The 15,942-nt window shown below is 42.3% G+C and overlaps 1 protein-coding gene across 3 annotated transcripts in view; it reads right to left on the reverse strand.

Moving 5' to 3' along the window:
* Window positions 1-15,942, reverse strand: part of LOC127569518 (serine/threonine-protein phosphatase 2A 55 kDa regulatory subunit B beta isoform) — a 493,802-nt gene that overhangs the window by 216,819 nt on the left and 261,041 nt on the right. The window contains exon 1 of one of the 3 annotated variants that reach the window (XM_052014241.1): window positions 13,935-14,525. The exons of the other annotated variants lie outside the window; for them this stretch is intronic. Coding sequence (XP_051870201.1) covers window positions 13,935-14,004 — 70 coding nt within the window. The 5' untranslated portion in view covers window positions 14,005-14,525. Of the gene's footprint in view, window positions 1-13,934; window positions 14,526-15,942 lie in introns of those variants that run through there. 3 annotated transcript variants of the gene reach the window in all.

Consider the following 15,942-nt stretch of genomic DNA (forward strand, 5'->3'; position numbering starts at 1 on the left):
GTTTTATTATGTTTATCTCAGCAGTTTAGTACAACAGTTGAGTTAGTTGCTGGCCCTTTTTTAAGTAGGTAGGTAACAGTGAACCATGTTGTTGTAGGCCTGGAGACTCTCCCAGGCCAGATTGTTAAGGGTGAGAGTACCAGTGAAGCATAAAAGATGTTATGACAATCCAGTGGCTCTATTAATGATACTAGCTGTATAATTCCAGATTGTGTAATTAACTAAACCTATATTCTCCAGCTGCCGAGGTGGGACTTGAACTCTCATATCTGGATTGTGAGTCCAAACCTCTGGGTTATTAGTCCAGTTATTTAATCATAATGCTTCGATTCCTATAAGTAAGGGGAATATTAAAGGTTAATGCTAAAATCCACTACTAATGATCAAAGCAAGAAACCATTACCAGAGAAAGACCTGGAGTTCTTACACCCTTCACTCCTTTGGCTTGTTCCAAGGCACTTAATGGACAACTAGTGGTTTCTGAAGTACAGGTAGAGATAGCAGCCAGTTTACGGATGGTGCCAACTGATTAACCTCTATCAGAGATTTTTATTTAAGTACAAATCCTGTCCAGGAGACAGTTCCTCTAAGAGGACCATGTCTACTTCATGCACTTTGGCAGTTCTTGTTTTAATATCACATTATAGTAATGACATCTCCAGCACAGCAGTACTCCTTCTGCACTGCACCAAATTTATATTAATCATCTGGTACAACTAGGTTGAATAAGGAACAAGGAAATACATTGGTTATGAATTTCTGCTCCCCTCATTCTTCTTTTGGAACTTGCTGATATATGGTTCCATGCATATCCCAGCTCGAGGGATTTTTTATATAAATTCTGAACACTGGTGGAGAGTTTGACTGCACAGTATGTCACAACTTAGTCCAACCCGGGCTTTAATCGATGCTCATTTATCCCTCTTAGTAGGCGATTCAGTTAAAAAAATGGGAGTTGACTAAGTACATTCTTAAACTTTGAGATGAACCTTGAAAAGATCATAAATAGAAGTAATTATAATGAAGCTGAATGTCTTTATTATTAGGAGGGAAACCTAATCTCAGCTGTGATTTGGCTGCACATCCAGAGCTGCTGGTGTCAGAAACTTACAGATTGGATGCAGCCAGGGTATTTCCCCTAGATGGGGAGTCTAGAATGAGGGAAAGAAACAGATGAGAAGAAATTTTTTCACTCAGAGGTGGCGAACCTGTGGAGTTTGCTATCACAGAGAGCTGTGGAGGTAAGGTCACTGAATATATTCCAGGAGAAGGCAATTAAGGTTCTAGACACAAAAGGCATCAAGGGATACAGGGAGGGAGCAGGACTACTGAACTGAGATAGATGATCAGTCATGATTGTACTTAATGGTAGAAAGGGCGAGTAGGGCTGAATGGTCTCCTCTTTCTCCTGGTTTTCATATTTCTCTTTATGAACATCAAGGAACTTGGGAATGAAGTCTACAGACTAGGTCAAGGGTAGTTTAACACAGCTGTGCTCACAGAATCATCTCCTCCAGGCTATGTCACAGATCTCTCAATCCTGATCTCTGGGAACATTCTGGTCAATCAGCAGGATAAATCCATGAGACAGTCATACAGCTATGGGAATATGGCCCTCAACATCAACTCCAGACTCCACAAAGTCACATAGTATCAGGTTAAACACAAGCAAACAAACCTCCTCCTTATTACAGGTTGGAACTCTATTCTGGCATTCTGTGGTCCAGCATGATTTAAATCTGTAGTACAGTTCTCTACCAATTAACTAATTCTAAGTAATACCCAACTAAGATCTAAAATTAACTAAGATTTGTACTAACCTGTAGCTAATTAACCTACCAGTGCAACTTTTGCGATCTCAACCAACAGCATTTCCAACGTACAGAAACTCCAGGTTACGGACAGTTCTTGGAATCCTTACCTAATCTGGGAAAAGTGCATATCTAAAGAGAACAGTTCTCCTGCCTGGAGGAAGATGGTCAGGGCCAATTTCTGTGGTTGGGATTTTCTGTGGTCAGGATTTTCTGTGGTCTGGCACCCTTAGGACCTGACTGGAGAGTTTCAACCCATGCCAACTATTGTTCTCCATCAGCTGATGAAACAATTCTCCTCTATGTTGCACAGAATGAATGCCCACCATCCATCACCTTGAGTGGGTCTGTAGGACCGCAATGTCTAAGCTGGTTGAGCACTGTAGGATGCTGCTGCCAGACTGGACTAGAAGCAAGAAGCGATGAATTAACACAAGGGGAAAACCCCTATTTATTTTTCTCCTCAATGATTGACAGTTATGAATGCATCCATCCACAAATGTACTGGTAAAAGTGACCAGTGCACAGTTCTGTTAGACAAAATCCCATCTCCAAATTAAGGATACCAATTCCCACCAATGTTATGGCACCACAACTCTGCTAAGTGAGAGATTCTCAATCGACGATACGTCCATATCCTGCATCCTGTTTTTCTTATTACTACCTCGATGTACTTATGTATGGTGATCTGTCTGGTTGGCATGCAAACAAAGGCTTTTCACTGTATCTTGGTACATATGACAATAATAAAGCAATAGCAATACCTCTAGGCTACATGTATGTAACTGGTAGAAAGTATGTGCTATAATTAGGGCTAAGCAATCTCACAATTGATAAATCAGATCCAAGTCAGTCCGCCACATCCAGGTGTGAATGGTGCTGAATATCCAACAGGAAACGGCAGTTCCATGAACAGCTCCATCCTTAAATTATGGCACAGGTTGGAGACAAAGCTAAAGCACCTGAAATCACCTTTAACCAAAAGTATTCGGTGGATGATCTCCCTTGGCCTCTCCTCTTGTGCCACACCTTTGGAGAAGCCAGTCTTCAGCCAATCTGTTCAGTTCATGTGACAACAGGTGAAGACTGAGAGCACCGTATATAGCAAAAGCCACAAGTCCTGATAGATGATTTGTGTGTCAAGCTGTTCCAGTACAGCTACAACACTGACATCAGCCTGACAAACAGGAAAGCTGCCCACAAGGAGGACAAATCCAATTAACACCCAAGTCTACCCTCAATCAGCAGCAAACTGATAGAAAATGGCTTCATCAGAGACATCAACTAGTCCTTAACTTTGCTGCCAGGACTAGTTTATTCCAGACCTAATTACAACCTTTATTCAAATATGGCTTAAAAGAAAAGCTAAATTCCAGAGGCAAGGTAAGAGTGAATGTCCTGGACATTAAACATGATTTCAAGGGGACTTGTTAAAACTAAAGTCAACTGGAATTGAGGTGTAAACTCTCTGGCTAGAGTCAAACCCATACGAAGGAAAACAATTGTGACTGTCAGATGCCAATCACAGCTCCAGGGGCATCGTTGTCGGAATTCAAGGCCTGAGCTCAACCAGAGTCAGCTGGTTCATCAGTGATTTTCCTCCCATTATAAGGTCAGCAGTGCAGATATATGCTGATGATTGCACATTGTTCTGTTTCATTTGCAGCTCCTCAAATCAATAATGAATCAATTCCTGTGTGCACTAATACTTGGGCCACAAGGTTGATGTAGCAAGTGCCAAGAAATGACCAACGAGACAGAGTCTAATCACTTCCCCTTGACATTGAACCGCATTAACATTACTGATCTCCCCATAGTCAACAGTCTGGGTGGGGTAGAAACGTAACTAGTCTAGCTAAATGAATAATGTAGCTGCAAGAACAGGTCAGAGACAGAATATCCTGCAGTTAACAACTCAACTCCTGATGCCCCAAAGCCTTTCTTGCATCAAATGAGTCAAACATACCCAAGAAAGTTCTACTGAAGCCAGAATATTGCACTTATGCCAGCACTTATCAAAGACAAGTGCAGTGCAAACACACTTAACCCAAAACAATGACTAAGGAAATTGAAGTTTTTATTAATTCTCTTGTGCAGTACAGGCCCATTCCTAATTGATTCAAGGATGTGTTGGTGGGCTGCTTTCTTGAATTGCAGTCCAACCTGATACCACAAGACAGCTTCAGTGAGCAGTTATAAATCATACATGTTGGTATTGATTTAAGAAACAGAAAGACCCCAAGTAAAGATGACAGGTATTCTTCTTTGAAGTTTGTTAGTAAACCAAATGGGTGCATGACTGTTTTAAAACCCAATTCAAATTCACAAATAATTCTCTGAATTATAATTCCAAGCCTTCCATTTATTAATCCAGTAACATAACCACAGTCCAAATGGCTCCTTCCTCTATTAATAGACAAGGTTGAAGAGAGATGAAACTTAAAATAGAAGAGTTTGATAAGGTCAGTGTGGAAAAGATTATTCCACCTGTGGAGAATGTGGGGCCAATAAATATGAGAGATCATAAATCCAAATTGAGAAAATCTCTATCAAGGCAGTGGTGAGAATTTACATCAGGTTATTCAGCCAAATAACAAAACTACATGCAAGGGGGAGAAAGAGAATAAAAGAATATGTCAGTGTGGTTAGATGGAGTGGAGCACAAGTACTGCATTGACTAGTTGGTTGCATGATCTGGTTGTGTTTGGTAAATTGTATAATCCTCCAGTACTGAATCTTAAAGAAAGTATTCACTATCCTCTAACCAAAAGAGATCCCCTTGCATTTTACAGAGACATATACATTGCAGCACCAACATTAATATCCAAGGTCTATCATAACAAATGACACAGCTCTCCACCTTCAACTCAAATGAAAGCAAGAGTTCTGTTGAAGAAGGTAAAAACCTCAATTTTGAACATAAACATGCTGACCCATCGATCAGACCAAAGTTCTTCAATTTCACAAATGCATATCAATTCCTCCGAGAAACTGCTGTTGCCAAAAATTCTAAAAAAAAGTCAACACAAAGATAGAGAGGCAGTTACCAGAGTGTCCCAATGGAGACAATGCCAGTCATTAAACTTGGCTCAAAGCCTTTACAGTGAAGCACCAACAAAATACAATTATGAGAAATCAATTCTAAAATACCAGTCAGTGGTAAGCACTGCTTAGTTGGGATAGCCTTGCAGAAATAAAACAACATTAAATGCAATGTAGTGCAATAACATGGTTACACAGTGGGTGGAATCATCCAAATATTGTAGGAACAGGAAGGTTTTGCTTTAAACTGCTTAAATCATCTTCATGTTGTTGTGGTCTAGATTCTGAATTTTTAAAAACTCTTGAATTTATATGGTCATCCTCCGTACAGCTCAAAAGAAATTCCTACCTATTTAATTAAATCCTGAAACAGTGGAAAAAAAAGTTTGAAAGGATTCTTTGTCAACAGATACATCAACAACAGTCTAGTTGTCACTCATTTTGCTCATCTCCTTCACCATCTCACTCTTTTAGCATCCTTAAAGCACAGGAGGAGGCCATTTAGTTAATCACACCCAAATTAGCTCCATCAAAGAGTTATCCACTAAGATTCAACCTCCCACCTTTCAACTTGTCTTTATCAAATATTTATCCACTTCCACTGGAAAGCAGCTTTAGAGGTTACTTCTGCTACCCCTCTGATCAGCCATTCTATGTCCCAACAACCCTCATAAAAAGTAATGTGTATTAATACAAAAACAGTGGAGGAGTAATGATCTTAAGTGTACATCCTTCAGTCACTGACTCATGAATGAATGGGTTTTGTGTTTAAACAATCTCTTCTGGCATGTTTAACAGCAAAACATGAACGCTGATTACACCAAAGCACTTCAACTTTCAGAAAAGGTAACCTTTTCACCCAGAGGGTCATAGAGTCATAGAGCAATACATCATGGATACAGGCCCTACAAGTCCACACCAACCATGGTACCCACCCAGCTAGTCCCAATTTCCTGCATTCAGCCCATATCCCTCTAAACCCTGCCTCTCTATGTACCTATCCAAATGCTTCTTAAATGATACTATTGTACCTGCTTCAACCACTTCCTCTGGCAGCTCATTCCATATACTTACCACCCTCTATGCGTAAAAGGTGCCCCTCAGGTCCCTTTTAAATCTTTCCCCTCTCACCCTAAATCTATGCCCCCTAGTTTTAGACTCCCCTACCCTGGGGAAAAGACTGTTATTGTTCACCTTATCTATGCCTCTCATAATTTTAAACATTTCTACAAGGTCACCCCTCATTCTCCTACATTCTAAGGAATAAAGACCCAGCCTGGACAACCTCTCCCTGTAACTCAGGCCCTCTAGCCCTGGCAATATCCTCATATATCTTTTCTGCACTCTCTCCAGCTTAACCATGTCTTTTCTAATACAGGGTGACCAAAACTGTACACAGTGCTCCAAGTGCAGCCTTACCAATAACTTATACAACAGCAACATAACGTCCCAACTCCTGTACTCAGTGTCCTAACTGATGAAGACCAGCATGCTAATCGCCTTTATCACCAGCCTGTCTACCTGTGATGCCACTTTCAACAAACAATGCACTTGTACTCCTAGGTCCCTCTGTTCCACTACACTCCCTAGTGCCCTACCACTCATAGTACACGTCCTACGCTGGTTTGACTTTCCAAAATGCATCGCCTCACACTTAGCTGTATTGAAATCCATTTGCCACTCCTCGGCCCACTTCCCTAACTGATCAAGATCCCCCTGAAATCCACAATAACCTTCTTCACCATTAACAACACCTCCTAATTTCATGTCATCTGCAAACTTACTGATCAAGCCTTCTGCATTGGCATCCAAATCATTTATATAAATAATGAATAATAAAGGTCCCAACACCGACCCCTGTGGCACACCACTAGTCACCAGCTTCCATTCCAAGAAACAACCTTCAACCACCACCCTCTGCTTCCTATTGCCAAGCCAATTTTGAATCCACCTCACTAGCTCTCCCTGGATGCCATGGGACCCAACCTTCCAGACCAGCCTACCCTGCAGACCAGGTGGTCAGTATGTGGAATATGCTGTTAGAGGAAGTGGTTGAAGCAGGTACATGAATAACATTTAAAAGGCATTTGGACCCGTACATGGATGGGAAAGGTTTAAAGGGACATGGGCCAAATGGCACTGATTTAGATGGGCACCTTAGACTGCATGGACCAGTGGGGCCGAAGGGCTGGCTTTTTGCCTCTTTCAAGACCACATGCTTTTTGGGTAGAGAAAATGTTAGGATGCACAAGGCATCTGAGGTTTGTGGGACAGTCTAGAATGTCCAGAGGCTCTTCAAATGGTGTGCTCAATGCTTCCGTGTAAAAATAATACACCAAGTGCAAATAATGACATAACATAGGACATAGAAGAGTACAGCACAGGTACAGGCCCTTTGGCCTATGATGTTATGCTGTACTGAATAAGCTAATTACACTTAATTAAACTAATCCTTAAACATTCCACTGACTCTTGTCAAGTCCTAGCCCATGATCACTCAGAGTGAAGGTGGAGCATTCAGGATGGTACTTGGAACACATGGAGCTCAGAGCAAATAACAGAAATGGTGCACATCTCACAAACTCCCCTCCCACCCGGTCTCACTTCCTGCCCCATCTGTGGAAGAGTCTGTGGTTCACACACTGGTCTCGTCTATTACCTCACAAACCTCAAAACCAGAGCAGAAGCAAGACATCCTCAATCCGGAGGGACTGCCTAAGAAGAAAGAGGGCATCACAATATCGTGCAATGATCCCAAATAATTACACTGCACTCATACCCAAAGCAATGTTGACACCCACATGACAGGGGTGTCCAGTGTTGCTACATTCATCAAATTTATGTTTCAACATTTGTCATTCTTGCTTAGAGCTTTTCAAACCTTCTCCTGGGACTCCAGTACCTCCCTCTCCAGTTCACCAAACCCTTATTTATTGCTTACAGGGAAATGCACTTTTAAGTCAGAAGGAACATAGCCGTGTGTCAGTCAGTACTGACATAATTCCTTTCCTTTCAAGAGACATAATTGCCACACTCTCTTAGCTGCAGGGTCTAATACAAAGGCTGGCTGGCACAGAACCAGCTTACTTCAAAGTGGACACATGCACAAGGCACTAAATTGCACTTAATCTGGCAATGCTCAGCATCAGTTAGTGTTTAGAACTGAAAGGTTCTATTAGTGTGGGATAGGGTATCTATTGAACACATGCCTGATGACAGAGAAACAGGAGCTTTACTTTGCACTTTAACTGCAAGATCCCTGCTTTGGGAATGGTCAAATCTGGATCTTAGTGGAGAAACTGAAAGCATGTGGCTTCCTGAGATGGGGATGAGCCATAAAATCACTCAAAGTATATATTTTAAGAAATTGAACTACAGGTCCTCTGTTGAGAGATAGAAATTGTTGGCAAAGTCTATTTCTTTCTTTTTCAATCTTTTTATTAGTTTTCAAATTAATACAGATTAATATATAACATTAATGCTTGTACATGTAATACAAAAAGATCAGGAGAACAATCGTGGCCTAGATAATCATAAAGAATAAAACATAAAAAATCTATATATCCAACGATCTTTTAGTAAATGAATATAATATAAAAGAAAGGAAACAAAAAGATTACATAAATAAAAAAAGAGAAAAAAATCCCCAAATCAATAAGAAAAATTATAAACAATATATCAAACCAAACTAAGCTAAAAAGAAAAATTAAAAAAAAACAAAAAAAAAGACCAGACTAAAATTTCTCAGTAGAAACAAAGCCATATTATGTCATCAACTCCGTTCCTCTAAGTTGGAAAGTTATTGAAAGGGGATCTATATCATGTGAAAATACTGAATGAATGGAATCCAAATATCTTCAAATTTAAGCGAACGATCAACAGTACCACTCCTAATTTTTTCCAAGTTTGTGAGAACAGGCAAAGTCTATTTCTTCTACATGATCTAGGAAATACAAGGGGTTCTGGTGAGAGAAAACGTCTCCTTTCAAATCAGTTAGAGACTGCCTGTCATTTAAAGGAATCCTAACACCATTTGCCACAAACTGTTGGCATTTGTGGTGTACAAGCTACACTGCAGAGAACAAACTGTTCAGTTACCAAGCAGAAAAGAGTGTTTATTTCCTTCTTCGAAAATCTTCTTCCTCCCCTGCATCTGTCATATCCACACATGCCCCCCAGCAAACTCCCACCCCCTCCTCCTCCCCACTGCAAATATCTTGCTGGGCTAATCGCCAAAGTAACCCTGGATTCACTTAATACACAAAAAGAATTTTAAAATTCTGCAGCACCGTGACATGCTGAAGAAATTTGTTATGAAACCCTGCTGAAGGCTGCCGGGGAGGCATCATTTCCACACATGCCGTGCATGTAGCAAGTGTCACAGCATGATCTCCATCAGATCTTGAAGCAGAATCTTGAAAGAGACCATCCCTCAGGGAGCATTATACCAGTCTTATGTCAAAACCAATTGCCAAAAGAATCAGAACAATAGGCCCAATTTAATCCATCTTCTAGCATTTTTCTCAGGGTTTCTAATGACAGGTCAAGTTGTATGCCATTATAAAGACAGGATGTCGCACCCCGAAATACGGTTTATGTTATTCTTTTAAAGCCATTAAACCGATTACTGAGTAAGATCAGATAAATGTATTTCAGATTACATGCTTGATTAAATAAAGAGACCATTCCTAATGATGGAAGGATCAGCAGCCAGAGAATACAGATTTCAAATATTTGATAAGAGGAGCTACAAGATGTGGAGGATGCTGATTACTCAGCAAGTTGTTGTGATCTGGAACTCACTCCTTGAAAGAGGACTGGAAGCAGACTCAATAACCTTTAAAAGGGATGTGAATAAATATTTGAAAGGGAAAAGATTTGTTGGGCTCTGGGGAATGAGCAGTGGATTGGGACCAAATGGATAGCTCTTTCAAGTAGCTGACACAGGTAAAATGGGTCTTCTTTGCTGTCCCAATCTAGTAATCCATTCTCTGCTTCTAGAATAACCCTTTAGGTATGAACAGTGTCAGCCAAGGTTTATAAATATTCAGGCGCCTGTCTTTGCTAAGATATGTTCAACAGCTGAATGATTTAGTGTATTGCAAGTTTTTAAGTGGACACCATAAAAGGGTGGGTTGTGCAAATTTATTGTTCCAGTTTAGAATGTTCTCTTTGCTTTTAAGAACTGGGAGATGCTGTTTGGTGACATAATTTCAAATAATCAGGGAAAGAACTAAATATAAAATGTTGGACCCATTTCAAAGTACATTTCAAAACCCATTTTTTATTCCAAAAAAGAGAAGCTGAACAGAAATTATTAAGGAACCATAATAGTTTGATGGATGCTGTTCCTGTTTGCTGCCCCCTTTGCTAAATTAGGTGGCAAATAAATAACAACCTCAGAGGGTTGGAAGAAAATTTACACATTAAATTAGTGGCTTTACACTAATCACTTTTGCTCTACTGGTAACAAGTACAGAAGCAAGCCAACGTTATATTTCATTGAAACACTGCCCAAAGGCTGCCAACACTCTTGGATTTTCACCTTGGAGTTCCATTTCCAAACACCCACCTCCAGTTCCACCACTGGTTGCTCAATCCCTCCATCCACCCATGTCTAATTGGACCCTCAAACAGTATTTTCCACTCCATCAAAATTCATAGAATCAATAAAAATTTTCAAAGTAAGAACAAAAACAAAGCATACATTTTTAATGCCCTTATGATTTAACATCTGGTTATTACACAGCAATGTCCCAAGGCTAACTTCTGCAGAGGGAAGCAGGTACTTAACATATGAGCATTAATTCCAGGAGACCCTTAAGAGCTGGCAACCCTATGCATTAGTCATCTAAGGACAGAATAAATTGTGCATATTTAACCACCATTTAGTTCAATGACTACTAGAAACCATTGGAGAAAAATGATAACATTACTCTTAAATAAAAATCATATTGAATAATGGAATTTCATCCCTGAAGAAGTCCAACCCAACATTTACCATTCCTAGACTTGGTATCAAATGTGTGTCTTGGGAAACACTGTGGCTTTATTTTCATATTTTCCCATGATATTGAAGACCAAGCAGCCCATCAAGCCTATGTCGGCTCTCAGAACATAATTTACAGCAGCCAATTAACCAACCAACCCGCAAGTCTGTGGGATGTGGGAGGAAACCGGAGCATCCCGAGGAAACCCACTGGGAGGACATGCGAACACCATACAGCAGCACCAGAGGTCGGGATCAAACCTGCGTCACTACCTGCTGTGCCACCGGGCCAAATGACAAGTGATATCATTGGAACACAGGATTCTGAGGGGGTGTGACCAGGGTAATGATAGAGAATGTTTTCCCTGGTGGGGGAACCCAGAACTGGCGGGATAGTTTGGTCAAGTGGGTAGATCCCATAATCAAAGGCACATCATCAATATGGAAATAGATCTGTCATCTCCATAGACAGTCCACATGTGGCACAGCTGTCAGCACTGCTGCCTCAGTGCTCCAGTGACCTGGGTTCAATCTGGACCTCGGGTGCTCTCTGTGTGGAGTTTCACCACATGGGTTTCTTCCGGGTGCTCCGGTGTCCTTCCATAGCCCAAAGATGTGATGAAAGGTTAATTAGTTGCTGTAAATTACCCCTCAGTCTAATAACACATAACTAGCAAAAGAACCAAAGAGAAGTTGATGGGTATGTGTGAGAAAATGAGTAGCTGGGCGGCAGAAAAATAAAGAGGGGGGAGTGGAACTGATGAAACTGCTCTACTGGGAGACAGCATGGGCCAAATGGCTTCCTTAACTTGTAATAAGTACATAACTTTTGGGAGTTCTTCCGTTCCATGAGCTTCCTCCTACCTATAGGTTTAAAGTGAGAGGGGAAAGATTTAAAAGGAACTTCTTCCACACAGAAGGTGATGAGTACAGTGAATGAGCTGCCAGAGGAAGCTGTAGAGGTGGGTACAATTACAACATTTAAAAGGCATTTGGACAGGTACACGGATAGCAAAGGTTTATAGGGATATGGGGCAAGCACAGGCAAATGGGACTCATTCAGTTAGGCAACTTGATCAGCATGGACAAGTTGGGCTGAAGGGCCTGCTATCTAACTCTATCTAATCCTAATCCTTCTATTCAACCAGAAAAGGCACAGAGGTCTTCAGAGCCTTTGAAGATATGAACACAGCGCCATCGGTACCTACACCAGAGATGAGAATAAGCTAACATGCAGCAGGGCAACTGGGCCTCCAGTGTCTCCAATGAATTGAACTGGTCAGTCACAGAGACTGCCTCCACCCCTCCTTCCACACAAATTATTCCAAATAAGCTTTAACTAGCCAAAAGGACAAAACACACTGTCGAAGCCCGATCCTAGATTCCCCATCCTCTCAAAGCACTGATGTGAGATCCAAGCCGCAAAACTCAGACCCTGCGGATCCCTCTAGAAGTGTCTCAGAAAGATGAGCATTCCCTTCCAATTCCGACCCATTGGACCAGTCTCAACGGGTTCCCAAAGGAGCCTGCCAATCAAAGTCAGCTAACGTTGTCAACGGGGAATCCCTCATTTTGTTAACATTGAACTTTTCAGAATTTTGCTATTTTAATTGGGAGCTCACAAAATGGGAGGACAAGCTTGCAGACGTAGAACAACGCCGTATTACCCAGTATAACCCCGCTGACACATGCACATTCCGGCTCCATTTCTCATGCTCCGTTATATAGGCATCTTCAGTGAGCATAGTTTAAGGTACTGGTTTGAAACATCAGGTGGTCACAGACCAAGCGAGTCATAAACTGACTCGGTCAAAGAACTGGCCCGGATTTTTTCGCTGTTCTGCCTACCGCCCGATATATAGTATCTGCAAGCAATCAGGCAAGGGGAATAAAATTCCAGAACAACGTTTCAAGCTATTGCAGAAAATTCTAGCGTACGCACTGCAGCCAGGGTTGCGAGCACTGGCACTGGAAACAGATCGCACCCTGGTCCACCCGGTTCACACAGAGGAGTCGCTGGTGTAATCTGCAAACAGTCATTCTCATTTCAGTCTCCTGGAGTTTCTTCAAAATCAACGACCAAAACGTTCAGTGGTTAAACTCAGCATCAAATCTACTGACCAAATGATGGGCGTTTAAAGGTAGACACACCAACCCCTCCCCCCCCCCCCAATTAGGCTCAACCTGTGAGGTCAACGTGTAAAGGTCATAAGCTTTAAAAGATACAAGGCAAATAAAGTTTCAATTTTAAATACAAGAGTGGTTTCCAAACCCTCTCGCTCTGACATTGGCGAATCTCCCCAGTGACGCCCGGAACTATCACCAGGTATTTATAGCTCCTTTAATGAAACGCCATATTTTTTCAGGCTAATTTTTCTGCGAAGGTGTATCACCTTTTTCTGTTGTTGTTGTTTAAGCTGCATAATGGCGAATAAGCGACAGAGACAACTAATCACACAGTTCCACGAAAAACAGAATGCACAAAATGATGACTGCCGTCGCAAGCGAAAGATTTACCGGCCCCCATCTCACCTGTACAGGGGTTAGACGGGTCCATCGCCTTACATTGCAGCCGCTTTCTGCGCCCACTGTTAATGGAGTACTCGCAGTTGGCCGTACAGATAATGAAAGAATGTGTTTCTTTTTCTCTTACATGGTGTCACGAACGAGGACATTTCAGGAATCCGTGCCTTAAACCCCAATGCGTAACCACAGATCTTCAATCTCAGCGGCCCATTCCTAATCAACCCTCCACTCCAAATTAAAATTCACATTTTCCACTTAATATCCAGGCGTGTGTTTTAATACATTAAAAGAATGATCTCATTGACCGACTCCCTCATTTCAGGAGCACCGCAATATTAACTCAGCAACACTTGTCGATGCCTTTCACTGGATTCCTGTAGGTACCAGGCAAGGACATGGTGAAACACCACTCAGTTCCCAAACCAATTTCTCATTCGATTCCGCAACAGCACTGAGTCTGGGCTACTGTTACTGAAATAGTCCGAGACATCAAATTATATTACACAAGGAACCAAGACAGTAATATTACTTGCATGCAGACAAATTAAAAACCCCGGTTTAAATACCTTCAGTTGCATAGTTATGGTCACGCAAAAAACTGTTGTTAATTTTGCGGGTGTCAATCTCCTCCTCCATTTACAGCCGGGTAACTTGGGGTACTGGATATGAAGCAGGCAAGTATCCACCATCCCATTGCCCTAGCGGAACGGGGAGAGAAGACTGGCACAGCGCGACATGGTCCAAAGCTGCCCAAGCGGTCAAAGCCTTCAGGAGACGGAGACAGGGGGGGAAGAAGGAGGCAGAGCGGAATAGTTTCCTTCCGCAGTCCCAGCGGACCCGCTAGCAGGACATGCTTCTCGCGTGTGACCCGCACACTCTCACACACACACTGCGTGTCCTTTTGTTTAATTGCTCTTCTTAAAATAAAAAAGCGTCAGGCGTAGTTGTAAAGAAAATAAGACAATGATCCCTGGGCTGTTATAAAGTTGGATTCTGCCTCAGGATCAGTCAGCCGTTGTGGCCACTTAAAAGGTGCGTGTGAGGCAGGCAGGCATCTGAGAGAGGATTTTAGTATTAAAATTCTGTAGTTACTTCAGGCAGAGAAAATGCGTCAGCACCGCCTGCGTTGATCTCTCTCTCTCTCTCTCTCTATCTCCAGAGTGGTGCATGAGGCTGCTGTTGCTGGAGCCGTATGCTGCATCGCGACTGACTCCTCCCCTACAGCTTGCCAATGTCCAACCGCATCAGGACCGCTCTCTCCCTCTCCCTCCGTTTCACAAGCTGCGGATCGGGGGGTGAGGGGAAGAATTAAATCACAAGCAACAGACTGAAGGACTGCTAATTCCCCGCCATCGCTGCAGAATCTGCTGCCTTCAACTGCTCCCCTCCCTCCCTCTCTCTCTCTCGTGGGTCCTTCGCAGTGAACGGTCATGTTAATAGAACAGAGCACTGGTCAGCAGATTCGAAGAGGGCAGGCAGTGTTAAGGTTTCCCCCCACCCATTTTAATAAACCCCTGCACCTAGTGGATGTCAACAGATATCAGGCACTGTCCTGCATTGGAGCGGGGAGGGGGATGTCTGAAAGGAGTGTCTATGAAATGGAGATGAAGGCAGTCTGCAGTGCACCCGGGGACTGCAGTCCAAGGGAGCGGCGCATGGCTTCAGTTGAAATAAACCCGGGCTCGAAGGGTTAAATTATTCCCCCCGATCGCATCGGCTAGGTTTGTATTGCCTCAAAGACAGAAGATTAAGGAGTGATCTAACTGAGGTGTGGAAAACGATTAAAGGATTTAATAGAGTGGATGGGAACTATTTCTTCTTGCGGGGAGGGCAAGGGGTATGATGTTAAAATGGGGGCTATGCCCTTCCCTGGTAGCACCCGGGAGAATTTGCTTCACAAAAACTGACAGAAGTTTTAACCCTCAACACCCAAAATGCTACTGAGGTTCAGGGTCAATTGCAAACATTCAAACTGAGATTAATAGGTGCGTTAAGCAACAAAAATAAGGCAGTAGGAGTTAAGATGCAAATCAGCCATGGTCTGAAAGAATGCTGGAAAAGACTTGAAAAGCTGAATGGCTTCCTCTTCTTCCTCAATGACTCTGTGCTGAAGAACTTGATTTATCAAAGATATGGGCCAAACACAGGCAAATTGGACTAGTTTAGATGGGAATCTTGGTTGGCATGGACCAGTTGGGCTGAAGGGCCCATTTCCAAGCTGTATGACTCTATGATAATACTTATTAGATGATGAGTTTGACCTGCATGAGTGCAGTTTGAGGAAAAGCCAGATGAGTTAGGCAGGTGCACATGGGTTTAATAACCTGAGGAGAAATATTCAAGGGATTTAACAACTATGGGGATTGACTTACCATTTACAGCAAAGCAGAAGGTGCTGACTAATGCATAAGTCATATGGGAAAAGGGGCGAGTTCACCAAAACAATTAGGGAGATAAACAAGTGACTGGGTGCGCAGAATGGGAACAACGTTGACTCCACAAATAACTGGAAACCTTCCAGAATAAAAAGAGCAGGGGCAGTGGAGACCGGTGACACTTAAACTCAACAGGCTA

This window comes from Pristis pectinata, chromosome 4 (assembly GCF_009764475.1).
Source record: "Pristis pectinata isolate sPriPec2 chromosome 4, sPriPec2.1.pri, whole genome shotgun sequence".
Taxonomy (NCBI): Eukaryota; Metazoa; Chordata; class Chondrichthyes; order Rhinopristiformes; family Pristidae; genus Pristis; species Pristis pectinata.